The 24,180-nt window shown below is 46.9% G+C and overlaps 1 protein-coding gene across 1 annotated transcript in view; it reads left to right on the top strand.

The window, feature by feature from the left end:
• LOC147104262 (uncharacterized) overlaps positions 1–24,180 on the top strand; it is a 270,460-nt gene that overhangs the window by 153,950 nt on the left and 92,330 nt on the right. Inside the window, exons 14-16 of the mRNA XM_085962175.1 lie at positions 11,130–11,195; positions 12,066–12,131; positions 14,098–14,145. Of these exons, the coding sequence (XP_085818301.1) occupies positions 11,130–11,195; positions 12,066–12,131; positions 14,098–14,145 (180 nt within the window). The remainder of the gene's footprint in view (positions 1–11,129; positions 11,196–12,065; positions 12,132–14,097; positions 14,146–24,180) is intronic.

Genomic DNA, 24,180 nt, shown 5'->3' on the forward strand with positions numbered 1-24,180 from the left:
TGTCCAGAATATTGGACGATGCTAAGGAGGTGTTCCAACAGGGACTGGGAACACTGAAAGGAATTACGGCAAACATCAAGGTTGAAGAACATGCAAACCCGAAATTTTTCAAAGCCAGACCGGTACCTTATGCGATACGACCTGCTGTGGAAGCTGAGCTGGAAGGGCTAGAACGTTCAGGAGTACTGTCAAAGGTGGACTGGAGCGAATGGGCCACGCCCATTGTTCCCGTCATGAAGCGTTCATTGAGCAACAAGCCGGGGGAACCGGGGAAGGTTCGCATCTGTGGCGATTTCAAGATCACTGTTAATCCGGTTCTTCACACGGTGCAATATCCGCTTCCGCGGATTGAGGATATCTTCGCTTCGTTGTCTGGCGGGAAACACTTCACCAAGATAGACCTGGCGCAGGCGTACTTACAGATGGAAGTTGATGAAGCGTCACGCCAGTATCTCACGATCAACACGCATAAGGGCTTATATCGGTATAATAGACTGGTTTTTGGAGTGGCATCAGCTCCAGCGATTTGGCAAAGGGCCATGAAGCAGGTATTACAGGGAATTCCTGGCACACAATGCTATCTGGACGACATTCTTATTACAGGAGATGATGATGAGGAACACCTTGCTAATTTGGAACAGGTGCTCACCAGATTGAAAGAGTATGGACTTCGAGTTAATCGCCAGAAATGCGAGTTCTTTCAGAAGCGAATCTCGTACTGTGGTCACGTCATTGACCAGGAGGGGCTTCACAAGTCACCTGACAAGATCGAAGCTGTTGTGAAGGCTCCCGCTCCGGAAAATGTATCCCAGTTGAGGTCGTTCCTAGGGTTGATTAACTATTACCATAAGTTTCTGCCAAATTTATCCACGGTGCTACACCCGCTGAACGCTCTTTTACAAAAGGGAGTGCCATAGAAGTGGAGCGAGGACTGTAAGCGGGCTTTTCACAAAAGCAAGGCATTGATCACCTCTAAGGAAGTGTTGGCTCACTTTAACCCAACGCTGCCTATTCGTTTAGCTTGTGATGCTTCTCCATATGGTATTGGGGCAGTGCTATCACATAAGTTGCCAAATGGCTTGGAAAGACCAGTCGCGTTCGCATCCAGATCATTGACCTCCGCTGAGCGCAACTATGCTCAGATAGATAGGGAGGCTCTCAGCCTCGTGTGGGGAGTAAAAAAATTTAATCATTACCTGCAAGGCCAAAAGTTTACGCTGCTGACAGACCACCAGCCGTTGGTTTCCATTTTTAACCCTAAGAAGGGTGTTTCGGTGATGACAGCGCAGAGGCTCCAGAGATGGTCCCTTTTCCTAGGGGCACATCAATATCAGATCGAATTCAAAGGTACAAAGCAACATGGTAATGCTGATGGGCTGTCGCGCCTGCCACTACCTACAGCGGAAGAGGCACCGACAGTTGACCCTGTTGAGTTATTTCACTCGACCATCATCGAATGTTTGCCAGTCACCAATGCGAGTATTGAGAGAGAGACCAGGAACGACCCGACACTGTCTCGGGTCTACGAATTGACAGTGAAGGGATGGCCAGCACATGGCGAACCACTGTTACCGGCATTCTCAGCCAGACGAGAACAGCTGTCCGTTTGTCAAGGAACATTGATGTATGGAACAAGGGTGATTATTCCTCCTAAATTAAGGGAGAGAGTTCTAAAGGAACTGCATGAAGGTCATCTGGGGGGAGTCAAGATGAAAAGCCTTGCTAGGGCTTATGTGTGGTGGCCAGGTATCGACAAACAAATAGAGGATCTGACTAAAAGCTGCTCAGGGTGCCAAAAAGTTCAAAATGCACCTCCAATTGCACTGCTGCGTCCATGGGAATGGCCTTCAACCCCATGGCAGCGTGTACATATCGACTTTGCAGGTCCATTCATGGATTCCATGTTTTTGATAGCGGTAGACGCACATTCTAAATGGCCAGAAGTGATTAAGATGGCGACCACTACCTCGGAAAAGACGATCACAGTTCGAAGAACCATATTTGCAAGAAATGGATTGCCAGAACAGATATGTTCAGACAACGGACCGCAGTTCGTGTCAGAAGAATTCCAGAAATTCATGAAGAAGAATGGGGTGAAACACTATACATCTGCCCCATATCATCCGGCTACAAATGGGTTGGCCGAGAGATTTGTACAAACGTTCAAAAAGGCGATAAAGGCCATGAGCGAAGACCATATTCCACGACAACACAAGGTGGACAATTTCCTAATGGCATATCGAAACGCCACACATGCAGTGACAAATCAAAGTCCTGCCATGATGTTTTATAACAGGAGGTTGCGGTCCAGGTTGGATTTGTTAAAACCAAATGTGCGTAGGGAAGTCGAAAACAAACAGTTCCAGCAAGTAAATAACAAGACCACTCGGAGTTTCGAAATAGGACAACCAGTGTTAGCCCGGGACTATAAGAATGAGAAATGGCAATCTGGAACAATTCGTGCCAGACAAGGACCCCTGATGTACACGGTAGAGATTGGTGAAAACGTAATACGACGTCATGCTGACCAACTTGTAGAATCGAGAACAAGGGTCGAACCCATGGCTACGGCAGAGACACCAGTGGAAGAAATTATTGAACCTGTAGCATCTACCTCAAACGCGAACGTACATGAGGATGTTCAATCCATAAGAGATCAATTAGAGGAGTCACCCCAGCAACCAGAATCAGAGACCCCTGAAAGGCGTTATCCAACTCGGATCAGGAGGCCTCCTCAGAGACTGAATCTTTGAACAGTTGCATGAAAGTTGTATATGTGTTATCCATGTTATGTTTAAATTGGGGTGTACACTGTTAAGCTAAAAAGGGAGGAATTGTGGTGTATGTAACCTGTACCACCTTAAGAGAACTACCTTAAGAAGATGGACTACTTTCTCTTGCTACTGTATATTGTAGTACCGGTGGTGACCACACCGGTATATAAGCTCTGTGTAGTAATTTGTAAAGCAGTTCAGCCCTGACCTTCAAGTAGTAAAGACCTGTTTAAGTTTTTCCTGTTGTCTGTGTCCAGTTATTTAAAATAAGTATATCTGGAACACACAGACTCAACAATAGGTATGGCTCATCTATAGAATTTACTGATGCTAAGGGTAACTGCAGGAGGTGGGTAACGTCTGGGGCTGCGTCTCTGTGTCATGTTGAATAATTTTGCACTGGGATTCCGGATTGTCCTCCTGTATTTTGAGTTTCCCAGGGGTTCCCTGTTGTAAAGCCTGCTTGTGGACGAGTGTGAACCTGGGCTTGGGTATTTGTATTTACTGGGGCACCTCCCCAGCCTTGATTTTGCTGTTTGGGGAACGGACAATTGGACTTCCAGTGTCCGATCTGACCACAGTTAAAACACGGAGAGTTTGTGCCTCTTCCATTCCACTGGCCTCTGCCAGTCCCTCCTCTTCTATTTCCTCTAAATCCGCCTCTGTTATACCCTCTACCTCGTCCCCTGTTTTGACCCTGGTAGTAAATAGTAGTCTGGGCGGTCGGGGCTGGAGAAGCTGCTTGCTCCATTAACAAGGAAACTTTATTCTTTTGATCTTTATTCCTTTCCTGTATTCCTTTCAAGATTTGTGTCAATTCAGGAATGGTTTTATGTCTCCAGTCAAGGCAAACTAAAGTCAACGGTTCCTTAAGTTCTGTTCTGAGGCTGTTTACAAGGGCGTTAATTAAAGGGATTTGGTAATTTTCTTTTGTCATACCCGAATGCTGTCCCATAACTGCTTCCATTCTTTCTATATAATCCTCAACGTCTTCATCCCTTTTCTGAGTTGTCTCAATTATCTTATCTAGTGTTGATTATATTCTCCTGACTTACAGCACTGGGGTTGGGTGATTCACCACCCGCTGCGCCTTGTTGTTGCACTTCGTATTCAGGAGGCGGGGCTGGTCTTCTGAACCATCCCTGATCCTCGTCATCACTGGAATGAGTCATGGGCATGGGAGGATATTCACAGGGAGGAGCAGTAGGCTTCGGGTTTTGTCTTAAAGGCATTAGCGTAACCTTTTCTTGTTTAATCAATTTATTCATTAGATCTCTTTTCTTATTTTTGTTCTCAATTTTACCAGCTAATATGCTGCGTTCCTTACGTTTTTCTGCTTCCCTTTTCCAATCTGAGAAGGCAGACCAATTTACTGACTTTGCACCCCTTCTCCTTGGGTCTCTGCCTGCTAGGCATTTTTCTAGACACGTGATTCTATCTAGATTAAATGTACCATCCACGGGGAAAGGGTGTCTGTCTTTCTTGGTCCATCTAGCCCACTTAGGTAAATTATTTATGGATATCTGACCATAGTAGGTAAAGACAGAAGAAGCGGGAGTTCCTTTTTCTGGGATCTTGCTCTGTGCAGCTCCCATCTTTGTTTGTTTTTTTTTAAACTAGGCTCTCTTCTTCTAGATCGCAAGTTTCGCCCCTTACCCCCTTACGACTATTACTGACTGTCCAAAGGACCATAAGTGATGAAAAATAACAAGTAATAACAACAGTCAAAGAAATGACAAGTAATGCAGCCGCCCAAACAGGCAAACAGACCAAATATTCAGACATTTATCTTATACTCTAAACTAAACAAATAGTCAATTCTCAGTTTGCGTTGTACGCCACTACAAGCTGAGTCCTTGGCCTAGAAATTCAGTTGCGTTCGCCAGCCGTTAGCGCCATAAGAGGAGTAGATTTCGAGCGCTAGGCACTTAGCGCCCGGGCGCAGACCGATCTGCGCCTACGCCCAACTTCAGTTGACATTTAGCGCCAGCGCAAAGTGTTTGCGCGCGCTCAGCTGCGCGTGCAGCTTATGACGTCATTTCGTCGTGCAACGCCGTTTGTGCGCCCCAAACCGGAACTTCAGTGGCACCCGCCCAGTGTGGGCGTGGCTCTGTTAAGAACTGTGAAGTGGAACGCAGCAGAGGCCCTGTGGGCCTCGGGGAACGCTAATTAAAGGGCACTTAGACTGAACTATAAAGGCCAGCCATTTTGCTGCAATGACTTTAGTGCTACGGATTTCTGGACAGAGACCAAGGAAGAGACCTTACTGATTTGGGCCAACATAGGAGAGGTATTTTTGGCTTCTGGTCAGAGCTTGGAAATTTGACTCATTGTGATTTCACTGTTTGCAAGTATATTATGGGGGCTGCATGGGGTTCCAACCCTCAGTTCCAGCATTATGTGCGAAGGGCTCACAGACGCTGTGTGAGAGGGGCAGCCATGCCTAGACGCAGAGGGGCCATCAGGCGTCGGCAACGTAGGCCTTACCCACTCAGGGAATACCGCCAGCAGGTGTCCTATCTCACCATGACTGCCGCGCATTGTGTTAAGAGGCTGCGCTTCAGAAGGGAGGTGGTTGCAGAGATCTGCCAGCTGCTTCACAGAGATCTGCGTCCACAGCTGATGTGCAGGACGTCTCTGTCGGTGGAAGTGAAGGTCACGGTGGCTCTGAACTTTTATGCAAGCGGCTCCTTCCAAGCCGCTGCTGGGGACATAGCGAACATCTCCCAGTTCGCCGTGCATCGCTGCATCCGGCAGGTCACCGATGCCCTTTTCGCAAGGAGACACCAATTCATCTCCTTCCCCATGACCCTAGAGAGGCAGGAGCAGCGTGCAGTCGGATTTGCGAGGATCGCCGACTTCCCCATGGTGCAGGGCGCCATTGACTGCACGCATGTGGCTATGCGGGCACCCATCGACAATGCCGAGGATTACCGCAACCGGAAGGGCTACCATTCCCTCAATGTACAGCTGGTGTGTGACCACAGGCAGCGCATCCTAGCTGTCAATGCCCGCTTTCCAGGCAGCAGCCACGATGCATTTATCCTGCGCCAGACTACTGTGGCTGACATGTTCCAGGCACAGCCTCCCCCAAGAGGATGGCTTATCGGGGACAAAGGCTATCCTTTGTGTACATGGCTCATGACCCCGCTCCGCGCGTCCAGGACCCCTGCTGAGGAGGCATACAACGAAAGCCATCAAGCCACAAGGAACATCATAGAGCAAACGATTGGCATCCTCAAGCAATGGTTCCGCTGCCTGGATCGCGCCGGCGGATCTCTGCAGTATTCGCCGGATAGAGTCTCCCAGTTCGTCGTCGTTTGCTGCATGCTGCACAACCTGGCTATCCGCAGGACTCAGGCACTGCCACCTCACGTTGGACCACCACCTCAGGAGGACGAGCAGGAGGACCATGAGGAGGAGGAGGAGGAGTACCAGCCCAGGAGGGAGCCACAAGGTCCAAGGGCCGTCCGTCGGCGGCTTATTGAACGACACTTCTAGGCCCCCTGTCAGGGAATGGCTCGTGGCAATGAAGGCACATGAATGCAGCCGCTCCGCAAGCCCTCAGCCAGTTAACGCAACAACCACTTGAAACATCACACATGGACAAGCTGAATAAATAAAAAGCTTTATTGAACAAACTCAGGGCCCTTCCCACATGAAACCCAAAAACAGACAAGACCCCCAAAAAACAGTCAAAAACATATCTCACTCCCACAACCTGGGGAGGAATAACAAAACTTGTCCATCCAAATGGCCTTCATCCTCGGCCTTACCAAGACAAACCCCCCCATACAGAACACAAACACCCCCATATAAAAAAACATTTGCCTTCATCTTCGGCCTTACCAAAATAAACCCCCCCCATACAGAACACAAACACCCCCATATAAAAAAACATTTGGCAACACACTCTACTTTGTGTGCCGAGAGGGCGAGTCCTTGTCCAGGCTTTTCCGGCCCCTGGCCGACCTGCTGCTCCGCCTCAACCTGGGCCCTGTGGGTGTTGCAAGGCTGGGGGAAGGCTCCTGAGGGGCACAATGCGTGACGGCAGATGCCCTTGGGGGTCGGCCTAGACGAGCTCCGGCCCTGGAGGGGCTGGCTGCTGACTGCTGTGGCTGGGCAGCATCAGTCTCTCCAGCAGCTCGTCGCAGCTTTGCTGGGGGAGTGGCAGTGGCGGCTGCAGCAATGGGGGCAAGCTGGCTGATGCCAGGCGCTCGCTGGTCGCCAGAGACACTGGCAGTCGGCCGGGCTGGCACTGCAGCAAGCGCAGCAATCTGGTGAAGGCCAGACCGCTGTGCTGCAGCAGCGCGGCGGGTGCCCTGGCGATGCGTGCGTGACACAGCGAGTGTGGCAGCAGTGAGTGCCCGTACTGCCCTGGTCTGTGCCCGCATCAGACCAGCCAGTGACTGCACGGCACCACTCGTCAACTCTCCACTCGCTGCCTGTGCTGCCCTGAATTCTGCCCGACTCGCGTCCTGTGATGCCCCGAATTGTTCGAGACCCCTGGCCTGTGCTGCCGCGAGTTGCTGGAAACCCATGGCCTGTGAGGCCCCGAAATCGGCCACACTATGAGCCAGGGACTCAATGGCCTCAGGCAACCGTGCCACAACCCCCATGAACTCGGTGTGGCGACGATCCGAGTCCGCGGACATTTGATCAAGGAGGCGCACCTCCTGGGCGAGGACCGTCTCCGGACTGGAGGCCGGACTCTCCCTCTGGGGAGAAGGCCGCCGAGCTGGCCGACCCTTCCCGCGTGGCTGGACGCCACTGGGCCCAGCAACTGCACTCCCCTGCAACACTTACCCCCTCTGGGGAGAAGGCCGCCGAGCTGTCCGACCGTTCCCGCGTGGCTGGACGCCACTGGGCCCAGCAACTGCACTCCCCTGCAACACTTCCCCCCTCTGGGGAGAAGGCAGCCGTGCTGCCCGACCCTTCCCGCGTGGCTGGACGCCACTGGGCACAGGAGCTACACCCGCCTGCAACACTTCCCCCTGGCTCTCCTCCAGGCAAGACGTGTCCCCTCCATTGCCATCCCCTGGCACGGATGAGGGTTCCCCCGATGTGCCACCTTCCTCTTGCTCCTCGTCGTCCTCCTCTTCCGAGGGACTGACACTCGCAGCTTCAGGGACCTCCTCCTCACCAGCTGAAAGCAGGAAGGCACAAGAGTAGCTTTCGAGTGAGGACAGGGCGTCAGCGAGGGAGGCATGAGTGGTGGCATTATGCGCATTGGTCGGACAGTGGCAAAGGATGTAGATCTGAAGCGCAAGGGGAACGAGAGAGGTCCAAACGGTCATGTCCTTACCATTGGGGCCCAGCACAGGGTCGGCATCTCCAATTGCAATGGGGCCAATCACCCGGGCACCCATGAGTCGACCCACGCACTCCTCCAGGTCACTGAGCTCCTGGAACTGGGCACGGCCTCCCCCGGTGACAGTCCGGCTCTTCAGATTCTCGGCCAGCTTGGCCTGCAAGAGAAAGGACGGCTTCTGAGTACAGTGTGGTGCCCTGTTGTTGTGTGCACTGCCTCCCATGGTGGAATAGCTTGGCCAGTGTGGTGCCCTGTTGTTGTGTGCACTGCCTCCCATGGTGGAATAGCTTGGCCAGTGTGGTGCCCTGTTGTTGTGTGCACTGCCTCCCATGGTCGAATAGCTTGGCCAGTGTGTAAAGTGCAGAAAGTGCTATTGATGTTCATGCCAGTGCCATAGCTGCTGGAGGAGGTCTGGCCATTAGGCCTTTGAGGTCCCTTTGCCCATAATGTGAGGTGCACATGCAAGGATGAGGAGGACACTGGAAAGGGTACTCACCCTGACCAACCGAGTGAGGTCGTTAAACTTTTTCCGGCATTGGTCACCAGTCCTGGGGACATCGCTGTTGGCTGTGACCCTCTGGCTGATTTCCCTCCAGGCTCTCCTGTACAGCCTCTTGGGAGCCTTCTTGCCACTGTCCGGGAACAAGATATCTCTTCTCCTCTCCAAAGCCCTAACCAGCACCTTTAAATCATGGGCAGAGAAGCGCTGCGCTCGCTCACGGGCCCTCTGCATCGTTGCTGGCGCTATTTCTCTCCAGCAGCAGTGTTAAGGCCTAGCTGGAGGGCTGCAGTATCCAGGGCGTGGCAGCAGACCAAGTCGACCCTTCCCCCTTTAAGAGCTGGCCGGCGCCAGGGTGTCTGCTGTCAATCAAAAAAAGGCCGCACCTGCGCTGCGCCCGGCCTCGGCGGTATCAGTCTGCACCGCCGGCTTAGCGCCTAAAGATAGGGGTGCAACGCCAGTTTTAGCGCTCGAGCAAACTCCTTGGCCAAAGCTACTGAATATCGGCGAAGTGGCCTCCACTTTCTGGCGGGCGCAAACTTTAGCGCCCGCCCGACTTTACCGCCCCAAAAGTGGCTATACTGAATTTCTAGGCCCTTAACTTTTAACTTATACTTTGTGAGAGTCTTCTGTCTTAATGTTGTCAATAATCAACGAACAAAACGTAAAACAATGGTTGTGATAATTCTTAACCTCTATGTTCATATAAAACCCTTATGCTTTAATGCGAGGGGTTTGAACCCTCGTAGAAGGTATCTCAACGGAGAATAATCCTGGACCTGATAATACAGATCTTAAAAAAATTACAGTGACAATTCTCAAACGATACTTTCTGCCGCGGGACTCCGCCCCGGCTCAAGGGACCCACCCTTGATACTGCAGTTTTAACTTGGTACCTTATCTGTCTGGGACTCAGCCCTGTCGACTTTCCTCTTGCCTTCTTTGCCCGACACTTTCCGTTTTCAAAGACCTGAGTTGTCAGTCTTCCCCTCCTTTCAGTGGTCAACAATAAAAGAAGCAAAGTTACAGGATTCAACTCAAATCTGAAACACGAGTCTTAACTTGATCGCAGTACTCCCGTCGGAAGAAACAGACCACACCAATTCAATATCTAATGAGAAATCCTTTTATGTGATAAAACATCACTGTGGCCATTCAGGATCTGTCATTAGAGATTCACGATGCCCTTGTCCGTGACTTACTGAAAGGCAGCAAGCGATCTCGGTGGAACCTCCAAGTAATACTGTCGAAGTCTCGACTCCCGAGTAAGACTCTTAAACACAAAGTATCGTCAAAGACAGGCTTTATTTGCTTGCAAGGGAAGGGTTGTGTAGTCAAAGGCTACATCAGACCTCTTCAAAGTAATACAGAAGTTGTAACATATTTATACAGTACAGAAACAAAACAGGCTTTCTATGCCACATGACATAGTATTGAATCATACCTGATTACAAAGGCACAGACCTTGCGAATTATTGGAACAACGTATTCCAGGCTTCGTTAGAATAACGAACAGAAATACCTTGAGATAAGATTAATTAATCCTTTATTATGGGATCCTTCTGTTCCTTCTGTTCTCTCACTGTACCAACTGGGCCTGTGGGCCGGTGTTTACCTTATCATGTCCTTGGCTATTTGTTTGGTGAATGAGGCTCTTTGTAAGCTTATTACAGATAAGGAGTACGTATGTAGCATTCCTAAATTGTCTAATTCCCTAGAGACTGGTTAGTGAATCATGCTGTCGGCCATTTAAGTTTTTATTCTATGCCCAGGAAGCCATTTTGTGTCTAAGTGAGAAACTGTACTTCCACAATAACATAGATGTTTAGAGGGAGACAATGATTGAGCGAGGTGCCAATGTCAAGGTCCCTCCCTGTGCGTTACATAGATACATAGAGATAGGACAGGAGTAGGCCATTCGGCCCTTCGAGCCTGCTCCGCCATTCAATGAGATCATGGCTGATTATCCAAATTCAGTACCCTGTCCCTGCCTTCTCCCCATATCCCTTGATCCCTTTAGCCTGAAGAAATATACCCAACTCCTTCTTGAATATATTTAATGAACTGGTCTCCACCGCCCTCTGTGGCAGAGAATTCCACAGGTTCACCACTCTCTGGGTGAAGAAATTCCTCCTCATTTCAGTCCTAAATGGCTTACCCCTTATCCTTAGACTATGACCCCTGGTTCTGGACTCCCCGGCCATCATAAACATCCTTCCTGCATCTAGTCTGTCCAGGCCTGACAGAATTTTATAGGTTTCGATGAGATCCCCTCTCAATCTTCTAAACTCCAGTGAGTATAAGCCCAATTGACACAATCTCTCCAGTACTCCAGGTGGTATGGTATGTGTAGAGTTCTTGGGGGAAAAATTGAGTCGCGCCCCCTTTGGGGTGCTAACACTCTGATTTTCATGAACCGTTGCCTTTTATATTTTTTGTTCCAATTTTTGCACACTTTTGAAAAGTTCAAAATAAACATGGGAACAGTTTTGAAAGGTAAAAAAACATCAAGTAGACCGCTAACTATAATTTAAATATATTTCAGATGAGGAAGATGTTCAGGGAATGAGAGATAGGCATTGGATGCAATATTCTTTGGCTTCAACAACAGGTATATAAACAATATTGTTGATTTCCTTTCATTAAAATTTCATTATCTGGTCATATATCGCTGTGTGTGTACAATTTGGCTGCCACAGTACAACAATGGTTGCACTTCTAAAATGTAATTAATTGGCTGTGAAGTGCTTTGCAATATCCTGAGGTCATGAAAGGCGCTATATAATCGTACTTATCAGTTGGTCAGTACAGTACGTGTAGAGATCTTCAGTTTCACAGGAAAACTCCCATTTTTTTCACTTCAGGTCATTCTATTTATTTCCAATTTCCAAGTAATTTTTTTGTCAAGTTTTTTAGTGTTCATTAGCATCTGGTTAAAGACCATTGCCTGGAATTTCTACAGCGGTGCCCCCGATCTCCTGCTGTAACTTCAGCTGAAGTTCCGTGGAACCCCTGGTGAACTGACATAAACAACTAAAAATAGCCGTTGACACCATTTCTCCAGAGTTTCCGCTGAAGTTATGGCAGGAGATTGGGAGAACCCGACTGAAATTCTTCCCCCATCCCAGTTTTCTACTGATTTTATCTAGAGTTGAACTAAAATACAGGCTTCCCAAAAATCGTAGTTTGTTTTCCAGCTCTGAATTTCAATTACTTCTGATTCTGAAGCGCAGTCAGTTTTGCTAAACCAAGAGCTTCGGTGGAAAGAAAGTAGAAGAGAATATTATAGGAATATATACTCATGACATGGACACTGTGTTATTTAATATTTTTTCTTTGTTTTTCATGAACTGTTGCCTTTTATATTTTTTGTTCCAATTTTTGCACACTTTTGAAAAGTCTAAAATAAACATGGAAACAATTTTTAACGGTTAAAAAACCCAAAAAGTAGACCTCTAAATATGATATAAATATATTTCAGATGAGGAAGATGTTCAGGGAAAGAGAGCTGAGCATACGAAGCAAAAGTCTCTCGCTTCAACATCAGGTATATCAACAATATTGTTAATTGTATTTAATTAAAATTTCATTATCTGGTCATATGTCTATTGTGTTTGTGTGTATTTTGGCTGCCACATTACAAAAGTGGTTGTACTTCAAAAAGTGATTCATTGGCTGTGAAGCACCTTGCAACATCCTGAGGTCATTAAAGGCGCTATATAATCGTACTTGTTCGCATCTGTTGGTCAGTATGGTATGTGTAGAGTTCTTCAGTTTCACTGGAGAACTCCCATTTTTTTCACCTCAGGTCATTCTTTTCTTTTCCAATTTCCAAATTTTTTTAGTCACGTTTTTTAGTGTTCATTAGCATCTGGTTAAAGGGCATTGCTTGGAATTTCCACGGCAGTGTTCCCGATCTTCTGCTGTAACTACCTCTGAAATTCCGTGGAACCCCTGGAGAACTGACATAAACAACTAAAAATAGCCATTGACACCATTTCTCCAGAGTTTCCGCTAAAGTTACGGCAGAAGATTGGGAGAACCCGACTGAAATTCTTCCCCATCCCAGTTTTCTACTGATTTTATCTAGAGTTGAACTAAAATACTGGCTTCCCAAAAATCGTACTGTACTTTGTTTTCCAGCTCTGAATTTCAATTCCTTCTGATTCTGAAGCGCAGTCAGTTTTGCTAAACATAGAAACATAGAAGATAGGAACAGGAGTAGGCCATTCGGCCCCTCGAGCCTGTTCCGCCATTTAATGAGATCATGGCTGATCATCCAAATTCAGTACCCTGTCCCTGCTTTCTCTCCATATCCCTTGATCCCATTAGCCTTAAGAAATATATCTAACTCCTTTTTGAATATATTTAATAAGTTGGCCTCAACTGCCTCCTATGGTAGAGAATTCCACAGGTTCACCACTCTCTGGGTGAAGAAATTCCTCCTCATCTCAGTCCTAAATGGCTTTCCCTAAATGGCTTACCCTTATCCTTAGACTGTGACCCCTGCTTCTGGACTCCCCTGCCATCGGGAACATCCTTCCTGCATCTAGTCTGTCTATTCCTGTTAGAATTTTATAAGTTTCAATGAGATCCCCTCTCATTCTTCTAAACTCTAGCGAATAAAAGCCTAATCGACCCAATCTCTCTTCATACGTCATTCCTGCCATCCCAGGTATCAGTTTGGTGAATCTTCGCTGCACTCCCTCCATGGCAAGAACATCCTTCCTCAGATAAGGCGACGAAAACTGCACACAGTACTCAAGGTGTGGTCTCACCAAGGCCCTGTACAACTGCAGCAAGACATCCTTGCTCCTGTACTCAAACCCTCTCGCTACGAAGGCCAACATACCATTTGCCTTCTTAACCGCCTGCTGCACCTGCATGCTTACCTTCAGTGACTGGTGCACAAGGACTCCCAGGTCTCGTTGCACTTCCCCTTCTCCCAATCTATTGCCATTCAGATAATAATCTGTCTTCCTGTTTTTGCCACCAAAGTGGATAACCTCGCATTTAACGACATTAAACCAAGAGCTTCGGTGGAAAGAAAGTGGAAGAGAATATTATAGGAATATATACTCATGACATGGACACTGTGTTATTTAAAATAACAACAGAAAATGCTGGAATAACTCAGCAGGCCAGGCAACATCCGTGGAGAGAAAACAGAGGCAACGTTTCGAGTCAAACTCTTTGTCAAGACTTTGTCCAGTCTTGACAAAGAGTTTGACCCGAAACGTTGACTCTGTTTCTCTCTCCACAGATGTTGCCTGGCCTGCTGAGTTATTCCAGCATTTTCTGTTGTTATTTCGGATTTCCAGCATCCGTAGTATTTTGCTATCGTACTTTGTTATTTAATATTTTTTCTCGGTATTTCATGAACCGTTGCCTTTTATATTTTTTGTTCCAATTTTTGCACGCTTTTGAAAAGTCCAAAATAAACATGGGAACAATTTTTAATGGTTAAAAAAACCAAAAAGTAGACCTCTAAATATGATTTAAATATATTTCAGATGAGGAAGGTGAGCATACAAAGCAAACATCTCTCGCTTCAACACCAGGTATATTAACAATATTGTTAATTTTATTTAATTAAAATTTCATTATCTGATCATATGTCTATTGCTGTTTGTGTGCAATTTTGCTGCCATGTTACAAAAGTGGTTGCACTTCAAAAAGTAATTCATTGGCTGTGAAGCACCTTGCAACATCCTGAGGTCATTAAAGATGCTATATAATCGTACTTGTTCGCATCTGTTGGTCAGTAAGGTATGTGTAGAGTTCTTCAGTTTCACTGGAAAACTCTAATTTTTTTCACCCCAGGTCATTCTTTCCTTTTCCAATTTCCAATTTTTTTTGTCACGTTTTTTAGTGTTCATTAGCATCTTGTTAAAGACCATTGCCTGGAAATTCCACAGCGGTGTTCCCGATCTCCTGCTGTAACTTCAGCTGAGGTTCAGTGGAACCACTGAAGAACTGGGATAAACAGCTAAAAATAGCCATTGAAGTTACGGCTGAAGATTGGGAGAACCTTACTGCTATTGTGCTGCCATTCCAGTTTTCTACTGATTTTCTCGAAATTTCAATTGAAAATACTGGCTTCCCAAAAACTGTACTTTGTTTTCCAGCTCTTATACAATCATTAGAATGGTTACAGCACAGAAGGAGGCCATTCGGCCTGTTAAGCCCGTGCCGGCTCTCTGCAAGAGCACTTCAGCTAGTCCCACTCCCCCGCCCTTTCCCCATAGCGCTGCAAATTTTTTTCCTTCAGATACTTATCCAATTCCCTTTTGAAAGCCACGATTGAGTGTTCCTCCAGCATCCTTTCAGGCAGTGCATTCCAGATCCTAACCACTCACTGCGTAAAAAAGTTTTCCCTCATGTCACCTTTGGTTCTTCTGCCAATCAGCTTAAATCTGTGTCCTCTGGTTCTCGACCCTTCTGCCAATGGGAACAGTTTCTCTCTATCTACGCTGTCCAGACCCCTCATGATTTTGAACACCTCTATCAAATCTCCTCTCAACCTTCTCTGCTCTAAGGAGAACAACCCCAGCTTCTCTAGTCTATCCACGTAACTGAAGTCCCTCATCCCTGGAATCATTCTGGTAAATCTTTTCTGCACTCTCTCTAAGGCTTTCACATCCTTCCTAAAGTACGGTGCCCAGAATTGGACAGAATACTCCAGTTGAGGCTGGATCAGTGTTTTATAAAGGTTCATCATAACTTCCTTGCTTTTGTACTGTATGCCTCTTTTTATGAAGCCCAGGATCCCGTATGCTTTTTTAAGCACTTTCTCAACCTGCCCTGCCACCTTCAACGATTTGTGCACAAACACCCCCAGGTCTCTCTGTTCATGCACCCCCTTTCGGATTGTACTCTTTAGTTTGTGTGTCCTCTCCTCGTTCTTCCGACCAAAATGTATCACTTCGCAGTTTTCTGCGATAAATTTCATCTACCACGTGTCCGTCATTTCACCAGCCTATCTATGTCTTATTGAAGTCTATCACTAGCCTCCTCACTGTTCACTATACGTCCAAGTTTTGTGTCATCTGCAAATTTTGAAATTGTACCCTGTACACCCAAGTCTAAGTCATTAATATATATCAAGAAAAGCAGTGGTCCTAGTACTGACCCCTGGGGAACAGCACTGTATACCTTCCTCCAGTCCGAAAAACAACCGTTCACTACTCTGTTTCCTGTCACTTTGCCAATTTCGTACCCATGCTGCCGCTGTCCTTTTTATTCCATGGGCTTCAACTTTGCTGGCAAGCCGATTATGTGGCTGTTTATCAAACGCCTTTTGGAAGTCGATGTACACCACGTCAACCGCATTGCCCTTATCAGTCCTGACAAGATGGCTCCTGGGCTGGCAGCTCCCTTTGCCATCCGTTGCCATCCTTTGCTCTTTCTCCCCCAGACTCCTCTCTTTTGCTGCTTAAGTTCCCCTGGCTGTTAATACTGAGTGCATTTTATCCCTAACTGCAAGTTCAAGCTGCAAGGTTAAAGTTACCTGAGCCCACTGCCCATCCCCCGACCATGCCTGTTCTTTGTAAAAGAAAAGACAGCCATCCGTGGCTAAGTAAAGAAATTAAGGATAGTATTCGACTAAAAACAAGGGCATATAAGGTAGCCAAATCTAGTGGGAGGATAGAGGATTGGGAAAACTTTAAAAGACAGCAAAAAATAACAAAAAGATTGATTAAGAAAGGGAAGATAGATTATGAAAGTAAATTAGCAAAAAATATAAAAACAGATAGTAAGAGTTTTTATAGTTATATAAAAAGAAAAAGGGTGGCTAAAGTAAATGTTGGTCCCTTAGAGGATGAGACCGGGAAATTAATGGTGGGAAATATGGAGATGGCAAAAACACTGAATGAATATTTTATATCAGTCTTAACAGTAGAAGACACTAAGAATATCCCAACACTGGACAAACAGGGGGCTATAGGGGGGGAGGAGCTAAACACGATCAAAATCACTAAGAAAGTGGTACTCGGTAAAATAATGGGACTCAAGGCGGATAAATCACCTGGACCCGATGGCTTACATCCTAGGGTCTTGAGGGAAGTGGCGGTAGGGATTGTGGATGCATTGGTAATAATTTTCCAAAACTCCCTGGACTCGGCAATGGTCCCGGCAGACTGGAAAACTGCTAATGTAACACCCTTATTTAAAAAGGGCAGTAGACAGAAGGCTGGAAACTATAGACCGGTTAGCCTAACATCTGTGGTAGGTAAAATTTTGGAGTCCATTATTAAGGAGACAGTAACAGGACATTTGGATAATCATAATTTAATAGGACAAAGTCAGCATGGTTTTATGAAGGGGAAGTCATGTTTGACAAATTTGCTGGAGTTCTTTGAGGAAGTAACATATAGGGTGGATAAAGGGGAACCAGTGGACGTAGTGTATTTAGACTTCCAAAAGGCATTTGACAAGGTGCCACACAAAAGATTATTGCTTAAGATAAAAAATCACGGGATTGGGGGTAATATTCTGGCATGGATAGAGGATTGGCTATCTAACAGATAAATGGTTCATTCTCAGACTGGCAGTCAGTAACTAGTGGTGTTCCGCAGGGGTCAGTGCTGGGTCCCCAACTCTTTACAATCTATATTAACGATTTGGAGGAGGGGACCGAGTGTAACATATCAAAGTTTGCAGATGATACTAAGATGGGAGGGAAAGTAGTGAGTGAGGAGGACATAAAAAACCTGCAAGGGGACATAGACAGGCTAAGTAAGTGGGCAGAGATTTGGCAGATGGAATACAATACTGGAAAGTGTGAGGTTATGCACTTTGGCAGGAAAAATCGTAGAGCAAGCTATTATCTTAATGGCAAGAAACTGGAAAGTACTGAAGTACAAAGGGATCTGGGGGTCCTGGTGCACAAAACTCAAAAGGTTAGTATGCAGGTGCAGCAAGTGATTAAGAAGGCCAGTGGAATGTTGGCTTTCATTGCTAGGGGGATAGAATATAAAAATAGGGAGGTATTGCTTCAGTTGTACAAGGTATTGGTGAGACTGCACCTGGAATACTGCGTACAGTTTTGGTGTCCATACTTAAGAAAGGACATACTTGCTCTCGAGTCAGTACAAAGAAGGTTCACTCGGTTAATCCCGGGGATGAGGGGATGGACATATGAGGAGAGGTTGAGTAGATTGGGACTCTACTCATTGGAGTTCAGAAGAATGAGAGGCGATCTTATTGAAACATATAAGATTGTGAAGGGGTTGGATCGGGTGGATGCGGGAAGGATGTTCCCGATGATGGGTGAAACTAGAACTAGGGGGCATAGTCTTAGAATAAGGGGCTGCTCTTTCAAAACTGAGATGAGGAGGAACTACTTCACTCAGAGGGCGGTAGGTCCATGGAATATGCTGCCTCAAAAAGCTGTAGAAGCTACATCATTACATAAATTTAAAACAGAAATAGACAGTTTCCTAGAAGTAAAGGGAATTAAGGGTTACGGGGAGCGGGCAGGAATTTGGACATGAGTCTAGGTCCGGATCGGTCATGGCCCTGTGGGTAGCGGAGCGGGCCCAGGGGCCGTGTTGCCTGATACTGCTCCTATTTCGTGTGTCTAATTCTGTTAGATTCAGGAGATGGTTCTGTGATAGTGGATTGTCGGTTAGGATCAGATCAGCCATGATCTTATTGAATGGCGGAGCAGGCTCGAGGGGCCAATTGGCCTACTCCTGCTCCTATTTCTTATGTTCTTATGGAGTTTGACAGTTGTTCTGTCAGTGTTTGACAGCATTGAGGTGCTGCAAACACTGACAATCACTGCACAAAGGGGAACGCTTGCACCCAGGCTCTCCAATGACTCCTTCCATATGCTTATGGAGGGAGTCACAGCACACAGGGAGGTTCTCTTCCCTTCCAAGGACAGAAGAGACCTCCCCAGGACACCAACTTACCTTGCACCTCCACCCAACCCTCTCTATCTACTTTATCACTTCCCCATCTCACTAGCCACCCCTCACACTCACCCTCATCCTACTGCAAGCATACCAACTAACAACACACAAGGGTAGGCACTTGAGAGGTTTAGCCAATGTCCATGTGAAGTTTCTGGTAATGTGTTGTCATACAGTGAAATCTCTTTTTCCAAAAGTACCCCTTATTGGACAGAGATGAGCGCACCTTGAGAAGTGTCTGACTGAGTTCCAGTAATTGTTCAGTCATAACTCACCCCACCTCCCCCCGCACCCCGCTATAGTGATGAGTGTGCATGGAATGGCTTGGACATTAAATGGATGCTTCACAGTGCTGGTGTGGGATGGTGTCAACCTGGCGCATCAAGTGGCAGCCAGGATTTACAGCGTCAAGTGAAGAAAATCTGGCCATGGTGATGCCATCGTTGGCCTCCCGGCAGCAATGTTGTCAGGGGCTGATGCCCTGTGATGTAAGAAAAAGGAGACTTACCATCAAGTAACTTTAAAGTAAGCTTTAAGTAACTTATAAACACACTATATACAAGAGAGGTCTTTACCATGCCTCTGGTAGAAGCCTCTTACAATACTGAACAGACCAGTATTTATACCAGTCCAACAGGAAGTGACATATGACAGGAAGTGAGGTATGTACACAGTTCATAGTTCACAGTTCACAGGAAGTGATGACATAACTTCCCGGAAGTTATTATTTTTATCACATTCTTCCCTCCTGCAGGATTAGGAGGCTGTGGTCTACCTTTTGGTCCGCAGCCGCCGAACAAGGAAGAGTCGCACCCGTTTGGATTCCCGTCGTAGAGGGTCGCTGGTCCGCTTACATGCGGTTGGCCATTGGTCAGAGTCTGTGTGGCCTGGATTGCCCTGTGAAGGGTCGGGGAGATCATGGCTTCGAGTACGAGCCCCAATAGGTTCAAAGTCGGACTGCCTCTGTTCAGAGGGAGGTGCAGAGCTGGTCTGTGGTGGATCAGTACTTTCATGCGCGGTACTGGGAGGGTCGCAACCTTGAGCACGGGGTTCTACCGGCACCAAGCTAGTTGGTGTCCGATCAGGATCCTGGAGAGGGGTACCCGATAGGTCCCAAGAGTTTCCTGGTGAAATGCCATCACCCGATGTCCCACTAGGTCCTGGTGGGCAGGGAGCCAGATCCCGTAATGATACGGTAGATTCTCGGCCGTCGGAATATCGTATGTTTGCATAGGTGGGGTTGGCATCGGTTAGTTCGACCTCGTCTACAAGAGGGTCATTTTTAGACGTCCGAACGTATCTTCGGAGTAATACAGGTCCAGGAGTAGTTAGCCATGACGGGAGTGATGTCCCATGAGATGAGCGACGCTGGAATCCAAAGAACCGCTCATGAGGTGTAGTATTTGTGGCTGTAGAAAGCAGGGACCGTATAGAGTGCAATGCATCCGGAAGCACTGTTTCCCATTGCTGGTCTGGTAGGCCCCGAGATCTTAAAGCGAGACGTACGGAATTCCAGATGATACCGTTATACCTCTCTACCTGCCCATTTCCGATGGGATGGTATGGTGTTGTTTTGCTTGTAGCAATTCCCCGTTCTGAGGGGTAGTCCTTGAGTTCCCTTGACATAAAGGATGGACCCCGATCTGAGTGAATATAAGCCGGCATGCCACAGAGAGAAAATACCTGCTCAAGGCAGCAGATTACTGTGGACGCCAGCATATTGGAGCAGGGGAAGGCAAACGGAAAACGTGAATATTCGTCGATCATGGTGAGCAAATATGTGTTCCGAGTTGAAGAGGGCACTGGGCCCTTAAAATCGATGCTAAGTCGTTGCATCGGTTGGGTTGCATGTATGAGTATACCATCTGAGGGGCGGAAGAACTGAGGTTTTAATTCCGCACAAAGCCGGCATTCTGAGCATATTTTCTTTACATCTCCAGTGGAAAAAGGGAGATTCCGTGATCGTACGAAATGTAGCATGCGCGTAACGCCAGGATGACACAAACCATTGTGGACATCCATAAGAGTGGAGGATGACATAGTGGAGCAGAATGCCCGTGTGAGGGTGTCCGGGGCCACATTCTCCTTGCCAGGCCGATAGAGAATGGTATAACCAAAAGAGGCCAGTTCCATCCTCCAAAGTTGTATTTTATTATTCTTAATTTTGGTTCGTTTTCGATTATCGAGCATGAAGGCGACTGATCGTTGGTCCGTGATCAATGTAAAGTGCTGGTGAGCTAGAAAATGGTTCCACTTCCGTACTGCCTCTATGTTGGCTGTGGCTTCTTTCTCAACCGGAGGATAATGTAGCTCGGCACCTTGTAAGGTCCTGGACATAAATGCTACAGGACGACCTTCCTGATTCAGAGGCCGAGATCGCCACCTCCGAGGCATCACATTCAACCACGAAAGGGAGATTCTCATCAATGGAGTGAAGAGCCGCTTTCTCCAACTGTTTTTTGAGAAGGTTAAAGGCTGCAACAGCTGCTGTTCCCAGTGGAAATGATCTAGCATGCAGCAAGGGTTGGATTTTGTCCGAAAAATGAGGAATCCATTTAGCGTAGTATGCAAACAGACCGAGAGCCCGACGTAAAGAAGCCGGATTCTTAGGTGACGGGAGCTCTTGGAGCGGGCGAAGTCTTTCTGGGTCTGGCTTAATGATACCATTGCCTACGCAGTAGCCAAGGATGTTGATGGTCGGTTGCGACTCAACAGATTTGGATTCATTCAGGGTCAAATTACGGCGATGGATGGCATCCCGAAATTTTTGGAGGTTGGAGTCGTGTTCCTGTTGATCGTGACCTGCAATGGTAATGTTATCAAGATAGGGAAAAGTGTCCCTTAGGTTTTCCTGCTTAACCAGGCCATCCATTGCCCGTTGAAAGACAGCCACTCCATTAGTAACCCCGAATGGAAGGCGACGAAATTGGTACAGCCGTCCATTAGCCTCAAAGGCTGTGTACTGCTTATCTGAGACCTTCAAGGGTAACTGATGATAGGCACTTTTAAAATCGTAAGTTGAGAACACTTTGTATTCGGCCAGTTTATTAACCATATCATCAATGCGTGGCAATGGGTAGGCGTCCAAGTCGGTATATTGATTGATGGTTTGCGAATAATCGATGCATAGTCGCTGTTTGTGAGGTTTTAGAGGGTTCTTGACAATGACGACTTGAGCCCGCCAGGGCGGCGAACACGGTTCAATGATATCCTCTGCTAGAAGTCGAGAGATTTCAGCCGCAATAAAAGATTGGTCTTCCTGATTAAAGCGCCGCGATTTCGTTATTATCGGTTCGCATTGAGGCGGAATACTGACAAATAATGAGGGTTCATCAAGTGAAGCTGCTGATAATGCACAAAATGGTAATTTAGACGGTATATTAGAAATAGTAAGTCCGGGTTTGGATCCACCAAACTCAATGGTGAGTTTCTTATGCTGTTTTTGGAAGTCCAGCCCTAAGAGGAGATCACTACATAAGTCCTTGAGCACCGAAAGTCGGGTGGAGGGATACATACGACCATGAAGTGTCATATCAACAACACAAAAGCCGGAGATTCTGGTATTAAGTGATGACTGGGCCATCGCAATTGCCTGGTCCGATGGGAAGACATGTAGTTTCAATTTCGCAACAATCTGTTCCTTAATGAAACTATCAGTACTTCCTGAGTCAATTAAGGCATCTAAGGTATGCCCTTTAATTGAAATTTTTGTGGCTGCATGAGACAGGTTCTGTGGGCAAGCAGCTGTAATTGGTGTCGTTGCACAGAGAGTGGCTAAAACTCTCGGTGTGCTTCTTCGGGAGAGAGCTCGAGAGGAAGCTTGATAGGTCCTAGCTGGAGCATCTTGATAGGCCCTAATTGGGGCAGTTCGGTAGGCCTTAGCTGGATTGGCCCTCGTAGAGGCCCTTGATAGGCAAACTTTAGCAAAGTGTCCTTTTTTCCCGCAATAACTGCAGATTGCATTGCGAGCAGGGCAGGTTTTCCTAGGGTGAAAAGCATCTCCACAAAAGAAGCATTCCTTCCTAGATTGCCAAGAGGCTGCTAAAGTGGGGTCGTCCTCCTCTTCTTCATCAGAATTATCAGAATTAGATTCCCCCATGATAGGGTTCACCTGAGACCGCTTGAATTGTCTGGTTGCAGCTACAGCAGCAGATCGAGATCTGGGCAGCTGATAGAGGTCTGCATTTCTCTTTGCCAAATCCAGTGAACAAGCTAGGTCAAAAGCTTTTTGTAGCTCAAGTGTTTTACTTTCTAGTAGACGCTGGCGTATAAATGGAGAGGCAATCCCGCAGATGAAAGCATCACGAATCATTTCTTGGCGGTACAGCTCAGCTGAGGCTGCCTGAAAGTTACAATCTACGCTGAGCCTGCGAAGTTCTTGCAGGAATTCGTCAATTGATTCCCCTGGCCCTTGTCGGGCTGTGGCCAGTAGATGTCTAGCATAGACCTCATTTGGGGTCTTCGCATACAGTTTCTTAAGTGCCCGAATCACCTCTTCGTAATTATCCCATTCATCAACATATTCGAACACTTTTGGGGTCACATAATTGACAAGTATCTTCAATTTAGCAGGAGCATCCGCTTTACATTCATCCAGAAAATTCTCAAAAGTACGATACCAATGCTTCCATACCCTGCCAGTTGCTGGTGTATTCGGGTCCAAGTCCAGACGAATAGGTCTAAGGATTTTCTCCATGATGGGTGGTTCCCTGGATCCTTAACTTCCGAGTTTGTCTGAAGGTCTAGTATTTGTCAGTGTAAATACTAAGTTACTTAAATTGATGTAAGAAAAAGGAGACTTACCATCAAGTAACTTTAAAGTAAGCTTTAAGTAACTTATAAACACACTATATACAAGAGAGGTCTTTACCATGCCTCTGGTAGAAGCCTCTTACAATACTGAACAGACCAGTATTTATACCAGTCCAACAGGAAGTGACATATGACAGGAAGTGAGGTATGTACACAGTTCACAGTTCACAGGAAGTGATGACATAACTTCCCGGAAGTTATTATTTTTATCACACCCTGTGTCCAGTGTAACATCAGGTGATGGCAGAGAAGGTTGGTGATGTTGTTGGTGTGCCTGGTGATGTTAATGTTGGGTGTGATTGTGGAAGGATTCGGAGGACCAAGGTCTGATTGTTTCAATGGCTCCGATGTTGCTGCAATAGATGGCAGCTGCAAGTGAGATGACAGAAGCGATCTGTCAATGGTGAGAGAGGTTCTCCCAATGAGGTGGCACTGGACACACAGTTAAATCTAAAAAGTTGTAAGTTAAAGTAATCTCTATATGTATTAAAAATGCAGTAACCAACATTTTCTGCGCTCTGAAACTCACCATCTGCAACATGGCATCCTTTATACCACTTCTGCAGCTGTCAGCTTTTCACGAACATCAGAGCAGACTCAAAACACGCCAGGTTGAGCTGGCGTGTTCCCCGGACAGCGGGTAGCCTGTGGGGGAGAACGTAAAACTAGAAGTAAGCCTCAAAATAGTCTTAAATTGGCTCTTAACAAGCCATTTAACTAGCTGAATTGTATCCCCCGCTGACAGACCCGACACCTGGGAGACCCGCGTGGAGGCAGGTTGACAGCAGGTTGACTACCCGCTGTCAATCTTTGCTATTTTGACAGCGGACCTGCCTCCTCAACGCTATTAAATTCATAGCCATA

The sequence above is a fragment of the Somniosus microcephalus genome, chromosome 19, assembly GCF_052327205.1.
Source record: "Somniosus microcephalus isolate GS21.2 chromosome 19, FLI_Smic_1.0, whole genome shotgun sequence".
Lineage (NCBI taxonomy): Eukaryota > Metazoa > Chordata > Chondrichthyes > Squaliformes > Somniosidae > Somniosus > Somniosus microcephalus.